The sequence below is a fragment of the Amblyomma mixtum genome, chromosome 4 (genome assembly GCF_055824585.1).
Source record: "Amblyomma mixtum isolate Tamu chromosome 4, ASM5582458v1, whole genome shotgun sequence".
NCBI classification, from domain to species: Eukaryota; Metazoa; Arthropoda; class Arachnida; order Ixodida; family Ixodidae; genus Amblyomma; species Amblyomma mixtum.
In genome coordinates this window covers 119,647,399-119,662,356 of record NC_143015.1, presented here as the reverse complement: position 1 = coordinate 119,662,356, position 14,958 = coordinate 119,647,399, and the positions used below count along the sequence as shown (strand labels likewise).

At 46.7% G+C, this 14,958-nt stretch overlaps 1 protein-coding gene across 1 annotated transcript in view; it reads left to right on the top strand.

Moving 5' to 3' along the window:
* The window catches only part of LOC149348074 (uncharacterized), a 62,896-nt gene that overhangs the window by 22,757 nt on the left and 25,181 nt on the right, over nucleotides 1–14,958 (top strand). The window contains exons 6-8 of the mRNA XM_089541681.1: nucleotides 7,482–7,698; nucleotides 8,502–8,655; nucleotides 14,366–14,481. Of these exons, the coding sequence (XP_089397807.1) occupies nucleotides 7,482–7,698; nucleotides 8,502–8,655; nucleotides 14,366–14,481 (487 nt within the window). The remainder of the gene's footprint in view (nucleotides 1–7,481; nucleotides 7,699–8,501; nucleotides 8,656–14,365; nucleotides 14,482–14,958) is intronic.

The following is a 14,958-nucleotide window of genomic DNA, read 5'->3' as shown; positions in this document are numbered from 1 at the left end:
GTTGCAAGCAGATACAGTGTAAATGTGCTCTTCTCCGCCCCAAGCAAGCTATCAAAAATTTGTCCTATGATGGTTAATAAGAAAGCCGATTTGCAATATCAACCATACCAACTAGGTTTCACCCGTTGCGCCACTAAGGTAGTGTACAGCATTCCGTTCACTTGCAACACAGTGTACAGTGGTCAGACTGGACGCTGTTTTAATGAGAGAGCTAGGGAGCATTACAATCTGGTGAAAGAAGGGAGGAGTGGTCATCTTGCTATCCACTACTGGGACTGTAAGCGTAAAGCCATTTTTCGGAAAACTTAAGTTGCTTGGGAGTGGAAAGGATCGGATGGAGAGAGAGATTATTGAGGCACATCACATCAGAAAAACAGGTGGTCAGTGTGTAAGCACCGCTTCCTTGTCTCTTCTTGATAACGAACTGGCTTTTCTGAACCATTGCGGTTGATTGCCACGAGGCGATAGTAGCGCTCTACTTGAGCTTTGATCTTCCCAATAAAAATCACTTGGAAGTGTAGCATACGTCTTGTCGTACTTGTGCCTATTTCGTCCCCGTTTTTTTCGTGCTGCTACGTTTTTTCAGGATGGCTCTCCGTCAGTGAAGGTTTCTCCACGTTTCGCGAACCGTCGACGCCGTGCCTGGGCCTGATACTTTCGCTCCATGCCGGCTTCGCACATATACGCCATTTTGTGACACTGCCCCTCCCGTAAAGAATATTGTGCAACAGTATTCACTAAACACAAAAATTGCGCGCACATGCCTGCCTTCACAAATCCAAATGCCAGAATACACACAACAATAAACTAATGTTTCCACATTTGTAATAACGGAGTAATTACTCATTGGCGTCCACCCGAGCGCAGCCATACGGCTACAAAGGAAAGCTATACAGCTTTCTCAGAAAACTGTATAGCTTTCCTTTGTAGCCGTACTGAGAAAGCTGTATAGCTTTCCTTTGTAGCCGTATGGCTGCGCTCGGGTGGATGAATTACTCCCTTATTACAAATCTACTCCACCTTGGGGGATTCCCCTAAAACATTTGACCTACATAACAATTGTCGAAATGCACTCCAAAACACGTCACAACTTCGCAACACAGTGACATAATGCTCCAAACCTAAAGTACACAAATACAAACCACGCTTTAGCCTTTGCAGTTAAACCCAAATATAACGAAGTTGAAAAAGTCAGAGGGATTTTTTGTTATATCGAGGTTTTCGCTACATGCAGTTTTTGCGAGAAATAACAGTACTGTACGGAAACCAAAATTATAATTAAATCACCGTGAAAATGTTCGCCGAAAACCCCATTATGCGAAGTCATAATAAACACGGAGAAATGTTCCGCCGCCGTCACCTTCGCCGCTTCTGCATGTTCCCTCTCGGTCTGCCTGCCGCTGTTGCCTCAGGAAACTGACTCTTCGCCTTGCGTCGCTCCCCGTCGTCCCCGCTTCAGAGTATCGACGCACGAGGGCTATCGGCGCCGTAATAATGCGAGCAACCGCGCGGTAGCGATGGGCGCGCACTGCTCGTACGGCCGCCGGTCACGGCCGACCAATAGGAGCCAGGCTATGACTCGTTTTAGAGCGCAGCTCTTTGACGCCCGTGTCTGCATTTCGTGGCGTCGCTGTTGTCCCTATTGACAGTGAAAGCGCTGAAAAGGACAAGGACGACAGAAAAGGAAAGACATACAAAGCGCTTCCCTCGTATCCAGCAGTGGACACCTTAGTCGCGCTTTAAGCTGCGAAACCAACGGAGCGGGAGTTTGGAAAGCAGAGGGAAGGCGCACAACTGCCCTCTTGGAACAGTGGACACCTCAGTCGTGCTTTAAGCCGCGTGGCCGTATAGTGACAGGTGTGCGCTGCATGCGTTGGCATTGACAACGTTGTGCTAGAAACGCGGCGCTGAAGTATAGCTGAAGCCATAGGCCGTCGGTGTTCATTGCCGTTGGCGACGTTTTACACTCCGATCATTTTAAGGGAAAGAAGTGAGCATAACTGGCTCCCTGGGTCAGTGGACGCCTGAATCGCGCTTTGAGGTACGTGGGGTGATGAAATACAAATGTGGGCTGCATGCGTTAGCGCTGACAATGGTGAGCGAATTCTCGCGATCAACCATTAACTGCCACCTGCCAGGGTAGGTGGGGACTTTAATGTAGATATAAAATCGCCGCCGCGGTGGCTCAGTGGCTATGGTGCTCGGCTGCTGGCCCGAAAGACACGGGTTCGATCCCGGCCGCGGCGGCTAGAATTTCTTTGGAGGAGAAATTCGAAGCCCGTGTACTGTGCGATGTCAGTGCACGTTGAAGAACCCCAGGTGGTCGAAATTTCCGGAGCCCTTCACTACGGCGTCTCTCTTAGCCTTAGTCGCTTTGGGACGTTAAACCCCATAAACTAAACCAAACCAATGTAGATATAAAGACAAACAGGAATTTCTTGCCACTTATGCGGGAGAGCACCATCTGCCGGGCTAGTTGGTTGCGATCTGATACATATGTATCAGCAGCGCCAACACAAAACAGGAAGGAAGAGAAGATAGTACAGAGCGCTGAACTTCCAACTTTTATTTGAGCAAAACTGAAACCCTCACTTATACACACAAACCGGGCAAAAGCCCACCAGGGGGAGTAATCAAGGCGCAAGATCGAACTGGGACCCACACGGTGCACAGGACATCAAAAGATAACAAGAATCACACTACTTAGTCGAAAAAAAAAACCATATTGGGTTCCAATTGGAAATTACCAACTGGAACCAATTGGACATTTCCAAATGTGTTTTCGGCACCATTGGGGAATACCAATTTGAAAATACCATTTCCCCGCCGCGGTGGCTCAGCGGTTACGGCGCTCGGCTGCTGGCCCGAAAGACGTGGGTTCGATCCCGGCCGCGGCGGCCGAATTTCGATGAAGGCGAAATTCTAGAGGCCCGTGTGTGTGATGTCAGTGCACGGTAAATAATCCCAGGTGGTCGAAATTTCCGGAGCCCTTCACTACGGCGTCCCTCATAGCCAGAGCCGCTTCGGGACGTTAAACCCCAATAAACCAAACCAAACCAAAATACCATTTCGACCAATCCCATTGGCCGACACCAAATGTTCAGTTTCAATTGGGCAGGCACGTGGTTTACCCCAATTGAAAGACCTCGTTTGGTCTGATCCAGTAGACCTTTTTCGGCCTACGTCATCAGCGCACGTGTTTTGGTTAAAACCAACGAGTCAGTTTATTTCACATTCAGTTGCAGTTTGATTCGAATGGTTGTGGGGACGCCTTCGTCCCCTGCGTTCACTTTCCCGCATTGCACCCCACTGTTGTTAGCTGCCCCCGAAAAGCACTCCTCTCGGTTCGGTTACTTCTAACAGGGGAGGGCGCTCGCGTCGCAGCGACACCAGCGCCACGGATGGCGTTTTGCTGCGCGCGCGCGAGGGATAGCTGGCTCTCTTCTCCCTGGGAACGGGAAGCTCGCGGACGTTTCCGCGCGCCACTCCGCTATTCGTCGTCGGGCGCCTCTTGGTTGGAACTTGCTCCCGCCGAGCCCGTCCCGCACGGCCTCGGAGTTTATCCCTTTGCCCTAGCGTGGGCGAACGTTCGCTCGTAGCCGTGCTGGTGAGTCGGACTTCTTCGATTCCTCAGTGTATTTTGTTGCTAGCTGGCGTTATTGTTGTTATAGCAATAAATGCCTTGTTTGTGTCAGCCAGTGTGTCGTTCCTTTGTTCCCGTAGAGCAAGGCCCGCCGTGGTCGGCGTGCGCTCGGTAGCGCTCGCGACCACGGGGTGGGGTCCGCGCGGCTTTGAACTGTGTCAGCCGCGCTTAAACGGGGAGAACGGATTTATCTTCCCCATTTAAACCCCACATGGTGTAGAACCAAGTGGATTTTTTCGCAGGAGTTTAGGAGATGCTGTGCGTTTAGTGCTAACATTTTTACATGGGAAATGAAGTGTGATAATTCCAAGCGTTCAGGGAAGTGAAGACAAACAAGCCTGCAATATCACACAGAAGGAACACAGACACAGTCAATATATATACACAGAACATACTTTTGCTCCAACTTATATACCACATTCATGAGACACTGCTGGAGCCAGTGGTGCTTGTCCATTAAGTAAAGTTATTTCATTGATCCATGCCGGTAGTGACAGTTCAAATGAATAAATTAATGCAGTAGATATATCGTTTTACTAAGATCTCATTACTTCCCAGTTTTGTGTTCATACAGAGCAATATTCTGATCCAAATCAAGGCAACCATTGGCTTCCAAATGGTTTTTTCTAATTGGAAATTTTCCAGTCGTGCATCTTTAACCAACTGGAGCATCGAGTTGGACCTTCCTACTGGCTCACTTGCAATGCGCTATGGTCTGTTCATTTGGAGCAAGGCTAGCGGACCTGACTAGCGGACTAGATACTTGGTAATAGGAACCAACTCTTTCTTTACACAATTTGACCATTAGTTTGGAACACAGCCAGGGGGATTAATGGGGCAGTCCAACCGAAAATGATGAAGTAAATGGAGTCCCGGGAACCAGTTTGATAATTCATTTGAAATGGCAGAGCGAACTGGACCCCAACTGCAAGCTGAGAGATCAAATTGGACTGGTCAGTTGGAATGAGGGAAACCATTTGGACTCCCCAGTGGGATTCCCGAGTCCAGTTGAAAGTTCAGAAACCAGTTGGACTCCCCAGTTGGGTTCCCGAGTCCAATTGGAAGTACAGAAACCAATTGGACTCCCCAACTGGATTCCCTAGTTCTAGTGGAAGTCTAGAAACCAACCGGACAGTCCAATTGGAATTAGGGAAAGCAGTTGGATTCCCCAATTGGTTTTCCTGAGTCCAATTGGGTCCATTTGGCTTCCAGTTGGATCCATTTGGACACAGTTGGGTCCAACTGGAAATCGCAATTGGATCCAATGTTTTTTTTTGGCTTGGTACACAGAGTTCCATGAAATGAACCACGAATGACATGCGGAAAAAAAGGAAATGGGGAAAAAACAGGGTTTCGTGTGCGCGAATGACAAAAAAGATGGAAAAAATGGAAAAACAGGGTTGAAGGCGCGAATTTTGCTAAAAGCATGAGGAGGAAAGAAAAGGCAAGGAGGTGAGAAGGTTAGCGATACGAAGGATGAGCGCCAACAATTAACACGGCTAGAAAGAAAATGCAACATGTGAAGTGTGCCTCTAAAAACCTGGAAAAATCACATAAAACCAGAGAGAAAGGTGGTTTCTTTTTGAGATAATGAGATAGATGGGATGCTTACGCAACCTTCCTTGAGCCCTGAGATGCAGGCGGCTTCGACAAATTCGTGCATTAGTTGGTTTTTATGCTTTCTCAAGACGGTTGCTTTCTTAAAGTTAGGAATATATTTCTTTTTGTTGTCACATACCCGGCAATGGGCGGACAAGTTCCTCAATGGCACCCCAGTTAAATCGTTCTTACGTTCCATTAACCTTTCATTCAAACATCTTCCTGTTTGGCCTATGTAAGCCTTACCGTAGGTTAAATGGATGGAATATACAACGCCCTCCGCACAAGGCACAATAGAGTCTCGGTGCCTGGTTGTGCAGCTACGGTTCTTTCTATTTTTGTTAACTTTGTTGCACAGGCTTGACAGGTGCAGAGGGGCAGAAAAGGCTACGTCTACGCCTACTTTTCTACCAATTTTCTTCAGATTATGCGATATCTGATGCAGGTATGGCAGAACGGCGACCCTTTTGTTCCGCTGTCGCGTATCACCCGGGGGTTCACTTTCATATGCCTCGTAGCTATCGGGACTTTTTTTGCTACAGAAGAAAGGAGGGATTGCGGGTACCTTGATTATCTTCTGCTATCTGGTACTATCTGGATTATCTGGTACTATCTTTTCCTCCTTCCTGTTTTGTGTTCGCGCTGCTGATACATATATTATGCGGGAGAACATTCTGTTCCTCTCGCTCGTAACGCCTCCCACGGCTGTGAGAACCTCGCAAAATACTTACCTCGTCTTTGAGAACCAGGCATTTGTGCATATATCCATCTATTTCTCCGACCACAAAGCTTCCTTCATGACAATCAGCACTCTTTGTGGAGTTTTTCTTGAAGAAGGAAAATGTATGCAAAATAACAAGTTGTCTAATTATACATACATGTCTTGCTCGAATTCTTTGCCTCAATCTATCGAAAAGCAGGAACAGCTGATGAGCTGCGCTCAAATTTCGCGTTAGGAATCGTCAGCAATTTTTTGTCATCATTTCCATCCCGACCTTTTGTCCTATATAAGATGTGGCCTTCCGCCAATAAAGTCGGTTGACAGTTAGCGCTTGTGTGTGTGTTTCGTCTCTCTTGTCCGTGCCTTTTTTTGCACATCAAGATTCTACATCAAGATTTCCACATGCGCACAAGGTCATCGCATCAGAGAGGATAATGGAAGCCATGCTGACGCAGTCCTTCTCCAAGTCTAGAGAAGCGTTCAGATTCAGCTATTTAAACTAAGACTCATTATTTGCACCACTTGGTGAGAACAGTGCTCTCATGATCAGGGGCAGAGTTCCTTGTATATGAACACGCCAAACCGCGACTGGTGAGAAAACCATCATAATCTTCCCCTTCATGGGTATTTTTCACGTTCCTGGCATGCTCATATAACCTTTCGTTCATGCATATGGTCGAGTTAATCCTTTAATACCTAGGTCGTCATGTGTGGTACCATACCCAGAAATTCTGGACAAGCACACTTTTTCTCAGCGGGAAGTTGTTTAATAACGTATTTTTTTCGCATACTGTAAGACTGCGCCGTAGCAGTCAATATCTGCAGATCCCTCCTCATGATATGCTTGTAATTTTCTGCTATTTATTGTTAAAAACACATCTAATTAATTTTCAGTGGCGGTCTTAACTACTTGGTGCGAGTGCATGCAGGAGAAATTTTAAGAGCAAGTTTTGACTATGCATCGAATGATCGAACCTTTCCCATCAATGTGTCTATAACACTATTTTACAACATTCTACTGTTGCCTCACAATTAAAAATGGTGTCCAAAAGAGATGACCTTGAGATTGCAGGTGCTGTCCAAATGCCAAACTACTGTGCTGCTAGCCGTGGTTCTGACAAGCTGTCAATTGACTGCTCTTATTCAGGTCCTTTAGGGTCATTCATGCCATGATGGCGAATAAATTGAAGTGCAGTTAAACGTAAATGCTTTATGGGGTTCATTTTTGAGCTAATGAGTCACATGACCTGCAGGTCATCTGACCACCGAGTAAAACAGCTTATCTGGTCATGTGACTGATGATGCTGGGTAATATGACCTTGTTATGTTATGTGTTTCCGCAGTGGATGAACGCAGGAGTTTCTTGTTGGCACATGCTACGTCTCCTACACCTTTTCGAAAGCCGCCAACTGCACCTTTCTCTGCACAAGTTTCCTTGAGAAGATTTATGTCTACACCCAGTTGACGCCAGTGCTGACAGGTGATATACAGAAATAAACCAATACCAACCGTTTCCAGGAAAGGCCCCACTGGCCAAGGCTGTGCTGTGCTCCGTAGGAGTCAGAAAGACCGATCTGCTGCCTCCTGACGGCTTGTGCGACTACACATTCGGCCATCACCTCTACACGCCCTTCAACAAGGGCTTCCTGGACCGACCGGAGAACAGTCACTTACAGTTCATCGAGGCGGCGAGCAAACAAACAAGGACAGAGTACGGCAACAGTTTTCCCATAGGGTGAGAAATGTATTCAAAAGCTTGCAAGTCATATTTGTGCTCGTCCAGCTCGCCTAGATCAGCTTATCTAACTGACACGAAAGATCACGTTCAACAGCAATAGCCATATCCCGTATGTTCCCGGGAGGCAGCATTGTTGCCCTTGCGCAGGTGCTTCGCTACCCACGTGATCACAACCAACACCGCCTCCCTGGTTGAACAAAAATGTGGGTGCTTCAGGAGCTGCCATTGAACATGCTGTCCGAAACATCCCCAGATTTGATCCAAATATGTGAACGTTTACGGCGTGCTTCGAAGTGCGGGAAACTGCCACAGATGTTTACGCACTGAGCTCGATGAAGTGGCTAAGGCGTTCCGTAGTGCTCGGTTAGCACCTACCCTCTCATGCTGTGTAAGCTACAGTGCACGTACCGTCTTTGTCAAAAGTAACCAGGCTGCATGGTTTGCTTCTAGCTTGTATAGTGGAGCCCTTGTGGCTTTCCTAAAGATATCAAGGTGTTGGAAGGTAAGAAGGCCCCCAATCCTTACCTTTAACGACCACTTAAGCTTCAGGGAAGCTGTAAGGGCTCCCCTGTACGAGCTAGAAGCAAACCATGCAGCCTGGTTACTGAAGAAGCGTAGCTTGTTGGGCCAGTTGGTGCATGGTATGTAGAAAACCAGCAAAAAAGACGCATTCACAAGGAGGAGAAGTACACAGGACAACTTGGTTACTTTTGACAAAGACTGTACGTGCTTACGTCACACTACTTTTTAAATGCAGTTGCCCCGTTTGGGCTAACAGGGACCCTTCCTGTGTACTGCAGGTCTATCTCTTCCGTACTGAGGGATTTCGACCACGAGGAGGCGCCGGCCAGTGCTTCGTATTTCTGGGACAAACGGTTCTACCACTATGGGTTCGTTGACGTTGGCCTCGGGGAAGGATACAGCGAAGTCAGAAACATCCTGACTGCTCTGAGCGTAAGTGCCTTTTCTTCTTGCTTATATCAACGGGCTGTGGTTCTTGCCTGAAAGGCTGTAGGAAAGCATGAGGAGTGCCTGGTAAGAAGGATCAAAGAAGTTCACTAATAGCATGATTACTCATCGCATTACTGTTGTCTGCCGGTTTAGCATCCACTGAAAGATAAAGGCTTCTCTACAGGTACTGATCTGCTGTGCCCCTTCCAAGTCGATTCCCACCTCTTCATTTCCGCTAGGATAGCAATGACAAGAATACAGTTCTCCAATTGGCATTGTTCATTCTCCCTCTTAATGCTACACTTATCATTTCCCTCTCCATTGTTCACTCAAGTGTCATTATCAGATTTGAAGACTGCATCGACCTCCAAATTTTGACGCCATAGGCCTGATAGTCACGCAGCAGGAGGTTGCTGGGAAGTGAAAGGCACGCCAGTGGTCTCACTCGTGACCGGTATCTGAGATATGGATAGTGAAAAAAAATGAAAGGGAAGAGATGCAGGATGGCTTAGTATGTGCGTGTGTGTACATATGCAATCGTGCGTGGGACCACCGTGTTACACCTCTATAATCTGCATATGCACTGTACACTGCAGAAACCTGTGCAGTGCAGACTTCCATAGGAGAAACTTTTACGCAAACATTTGTACTTGTCTGTACTTGTGCTCTGTTGAAGGATGCCGGTGTACGCTGCTGCTAAAAACTTGGCTGTGTGGCAAATGCACTATAACCCGTTCGCGGTATTTTCTGCGTCCAGGTCCTCAATAGTCCACCTTAATAAATCACCGTTACTTAGTACAGTGGCCACATCAGCAAGTCGGAGGTTAGTGAGCTGTTCGCCATTAATAACATCTGTACATCGTTATCCGAGTGGCTTCTATCTAGTTGCACCTAGTAGTTATAAGACGCGGTTTCAAATGCAATAAACAAATAATGGCAATACTTTCTTAAATTCTATGAACTGAAGCAGAAATATTTAGAGCACCTAGTAACGTGGAATGACGCTTCATCTCCAGCATACTTTGCCGCCCATTCAACCAAGGGGATTAAGCACTGCTGGCTAGAGTAGTTACGGGAGAAACTGCACTTTAAAGGGACCATGAAAAGGCTTTGAAGGTGGCTAAATAATGCGTTCATTATGTCAAGCAAGGACTATTGAGCCATCATGCCATGTACAAGTCCTCAAAAGCGAGTAAAAAAACTACAAATTTTGGTTTTTCAAAACTCTCACCCCTGCGGCTAGTGGCAATGCCTGCTGCTGGTTGCTTGCATGTTTTTTGCCTTACTGTGCTGCAGGGATTGCATGACGTTAGAAGTGAGGGGCTCCCATTGGCCCACCGTGAATTGTCACGCACTCTGGTTGTCGAAATTAAAGCACAACGTACATTACACGTCTTCTTTTTTGGGGAGGTTTTCTTTTTTTTTTGGCACCGCAAATAGTCAATTTACGCCAGTTTGCACTGCAAAAAGATTTGCGCCCTTAAGGGTGTATATCTGTGTCGGTAACTTGCACCCTTTCATCCTCCCAAAAGGATGCAAAGGCAGTGGCCAAGTATTTTTTATTTATACAATTTAGGCAAAATAGTTACAGCGCCCTTTCTGGGGCAATGTTGTAGGGGAGAAAAATCATAAAAGCAACAGATGTATAAAAACCCAAGACAAATGCGCACGACAGACGTGGAGAAAATAACTTTTCAAAATACAGCACTGTTTTAGCAAGACGGCAACTTTGAGAATGAACAATAAATAAAAAAAATACACTAGGACAAGAAATATCGCTACACTGATATTAACAGTCATATTAACAGGTGGTTTTGCAAAGCGGTGTAAAAAGATGTTGGAGGGGTTGCAGCAATTTGTGCAGGTAGACTGTTCCAATTGTGTATTGCTCGTAGAAAAAACTAGTTGTGTGTTGATTCGGGATTTGTACTCGCGCACATTTAGTGGGTGGTTGGTGCGGGCGGAACTGTAGCATGGCTCATGTGTGTATTTAGCTTTTGGAATACCAGTCTTACTATTAAGCACATTATAAAAGAAAGAGAGTATCACTTATTTTCTCCTCTATTCAAGTAACAGCCACCCCAACTTGTTGCACAAACCATAAGAGCTTTTTTGGAGATTAAAATTGCCAGAGACAAACCTCACAGCCCATTTTTGGACGCGCTGCAGTTGGTCAATATTCTGTTTTGCATGCGGGACCCAAGCGGTGCAAGCGTATTCAAGTATTGGACATACTTTGGACAGAAGGTCTATTTCAGTATAAGTGGAGCATCCCTTAAGTTTTGTCGGAGGAAGTTTAATGTGCGGCTGGCTTTAGCCGATATACAATTTACGTGCGTATTTCATGAAAGGTTAGTCAAGAAAAGACTCCCAAGTACTGACAAGTTGAAACAGTAGATATGCCTGCGCTGCCAAGAAAATAGTCTGCTTAGAGAAATTTTTTCTTTTTTTGTAAACTGGATGAGATTACACTTGGAGAGATTTAGCGCCATATTCCGTTTTTTGCTCCAAGAGAACACGGAGTTGAGGTCATGTTGTAAAGTTGCTGAATCTGCTTAACAAAGAAATGTTGCGGTAGGTACAGCAGTTGTCTGCAGAAGTCTGATTTGGCTCGAATTGTTGCTAGTGAGATCATTTATAAATGTCCGAAAAAGAAGAGGACCTAAAACCGATCTCTACGGAATACTTGAAGTCACGCCCACACTTGCTGAACTGGTTCCATCATCCGTCCCGGTTAGCTCAGTTGGTAGAGCGACTGCTCCGGTGAAGCGGTGGTCCCGGGTTCGATCCCCGGACCAGGACGAATTTTTCTTTAACTACGAAGTTTCTGAGAAAGCTGTATAGCTTTCCTTTGTAGCCGTATGGCTGCGCTCGGGTGGACGTCAATGAGTAATTACTCCCTTATTACAAATCTACTCCACCTTGGGGGATTCCCCTAAACCATTTGGTCATAAACTAAGCACCGTTTTCTTCCCATAAGATACGCTTTTATCCAGGTTAGTAGGTAAGTAGGGATAATTAAACCTTCTATAGTAATAGGCTGTGAGCAATTAAATCGAACGCGTTTTGAAAATCTAGAAAAATACAATCGACCTTACGAGCGGAATATAAGGAAACTGCAATGTCATTTGTGAATTCTATGAGTTGTTTCACATGAGAAACCAGACCTAAATCCAAGTTGTGTCGAACAAAAAAAGTTATTGTTTTGTAGGTGGCTAATTAAGCGAGGATATGTGACATGCTCGAGTGTTTTGCAAGGCACGCTTGACAGAGATACGGATCGATAGTTACATACATGTTTTATTTTTATCACCACTTTTATGCATTAAAACGACATTAGCAGTTTTGCAGTCAAGAGGTAAATCGCTTTACAAAGATTGTTGAAACAATTCAACTAGATATGGGGCAAGTGCAGCAGCACGATTTTTTAAAATGTACTAATTGGAAATGTTGTCAGGCCCTGATGCTGATATAACTTTAATTTTCTGTAATAAAAGCATGATTTCAATCATTTCATTCACGATTTCAAGTATGAAAGAAATTTCGGTGTCATTCATTCTGGTCAGGATGCTTGGAGACTGAAAGACCATCTGTGTATTATTATGATCAGAAAGCATCAACTGGAAATAAAGGTTGAAACTGTCGACTGCGGAAATGAGGTGCCATCTATATTGGGCACTGCCTTTCTGATTGGTTGGGCGTCCAGTTTGCATATCGTTCCTTTATACTCGCGAAATGGATCCAAAATATTATGCCTGTGATTATTGAATGCTTTTCGCATCCCACAAAAACTGGAAAGAAGTAGCGAAAGCGAATGAAAACTAACAAGAATAGCGCCTGGGGTGACACTTTTCATTCCGCTTCAAACCTTCGTGGGGGCCAACGCTCTTCAAAAAACGTTGGCTCAGACCAGAAAGCGCGCGCGTCGAGACCGGACCAGAGAGGAATGGGAGGCGGCCCTGCTTGGCTGCTCGGACCTTCAGGCCCAAAAGGCTTTGGTCAAGAGGGCTAAGCTGGCGGCTTCGACCAATGGGGTCCCGGAATAGGGACTCCACCCATTGCGGGGCTCTTTAAGAAAGCCTCACCTCTTTTATTAAATAAAGGCTTTTCATCATCATCATCATCGAGACCGGCCGTGACCATACCAAGACGGCAGCGAAAAAAAAGCTAGTCGACACACCTTGCCCAAAAATGTGAAGAGAAAGGCCGGGCGGAAGACGGGAGGCGAGTTCGGGGGGGGGGGGGGGGGGGGGGGGGTACTGCCGATAGCCTTCCAGTCCAACCAAAAAGCAAACATTGGGGACCTTCCTTTGTTGTCACCCCTTCCCTGTCTACGGCGCCGCGTGCACGGGGGGAAGACGCCGTCAAGATGTGCGGCTGTCGACAGCTCCCACAAAGCGACAATTGCATGCACGCTTCCGCTGCGTGTGCGCTAGGCGCGGTTCTGATTGGTAGCGCCCAATCTCAGTGCTGGGTGAGTGAAATGGGCAAGTGAAACGCGTTTTCGTCTGATCTTTCAATTTTGAATTTTCAAAGTGGAATAACTTTCGTTTGCATGCTCCAATTTCAATAATTCTTTTTGCACTGGTCTCTGGAACTCATGATGAATCTATTTAATGGATTATTCGGCACTGAGGAAATCATCGCGGTGCCCCTTTAACCAACTTACTTCTTAAACTGCTATGAACAAGTGTTAATACACCACCACCGCGTGCATTACGATCCTTCATTCGACACCTGGTTGCCGCCATCTTACTTTGATGGTGGCGCCCCGTATAAGCCATGCCTAAAAGCCAAGCACTGGCGCCATCTTGGGCTGTGCGGACGAAGGTGATGCAGCAGGTACCACGCGGTGTTTGTGAACGCTTCCCTGAAGATTGGTGTTTTGCGGCGTTCTTGAACTGAGAATATGGCTGGTTTTGTTTAAGTGAGACAACAAACCGCATAATCCGAGTATGAGGTTGTTTGTGCTGCACGGTGGAAGCAGTTGTAAGCAGCGGCAAGAGCGATGCTGAAGGGCCGCGCTCCGCTAACTACCGAGATGCCCATCTTTTACCTTTTGTGGAGCCCATATTTTGAGCTATGGACTGTAACTGTAATTGCAACTGTGCACACAAACGTACAGAGAAGGAACTTCATGCGCAGCTACTGATCGCGCGATGCAGGTATACTACGGCTCACCGCATTACACCTGCATCGCGCACTGGAGCCGTAATCTGTACTGCTGTCAGGTTTGAGAGCTTGACGTCAAAATTACGACACCGCGAGATGCGAACCGCGGAATCAACCAATCAGCGGTGGCTGGTGAAGTCCCTAGACCAGATTATCTAGGGGCTTTAGCGGCTAGTAGCAGGGCTCCGCTCACACAAGTGATGCCGCTCACATCGGGCTAAGCACTTGATGTTCCGTTGGTGTTGTGGCTGTTCCGTTCGGTTGATGTTCAGTTGCTGCGGTATTTTTTTGTGCCTGTACGAGATGCAGAAATTGTGATGTAATAATAATAATAATCTTTATTCGACCACCATGCGGTACATGATGACGGGGAGCCCGGAGTAAAAGCTGTCCATTGACAGCTTGGCAGAGCCGACCCCGCACAGAAACCCCGCACAGAAAAGTGCTGCCGTTGTACTTAATTCATGCCAATTTTGGAACGCCCAAGGCTCTTCGCTGGTATTTAGTAACAAGAGACTTCACCTCCACATTTCGCGTACAGAAGGCGAAGAAATTGGTGGCTCCCCTGATGGAGCGGGACGGCCGACAGAGCTACACGGTAGTCGCCTGGAACGAAAAGGACACAACATCGCTGCCAGATGCCGTGGATGCCATGAGGTGCGTGCACAGGTCCCGCGCTCTGCGCCCCTAACTGGGTTGGGTTAGTGGGAGTTCGAGCACAAGAGTTCCATTCCCTGTTAACAGGTTTTATTGCAGAAACAGCGGGCCATGCACCTTCTCCATGGAAAACAGTTGTAATATATGCCTTAGCCGGGTACACCTCCATTCATCTGCTGTGCAAAGGCCTTGTTGCCGACGTGCCCCTGATCTATCACAGGCGTTTGGGCCAGGATTGGCTGTCAGCTGTCTACTACGTCTTGCTATATATGAGCCTGGCAGGGGGTCCACAGCCTCTGTTACTGACGGCTATCACTCTCTGTATAACCTGTCACTGTTACTGATTATTTTTTCCGCACAATGCACCAGGCAGCAGGTTGGCATAAAAAAGAGGGCGTTAACGGAACTCTGCATTGCTGGATGCACAACAAGAGGGGCTCACCTGAATGACTGAAATCCAGACCCCCACTAGAACGG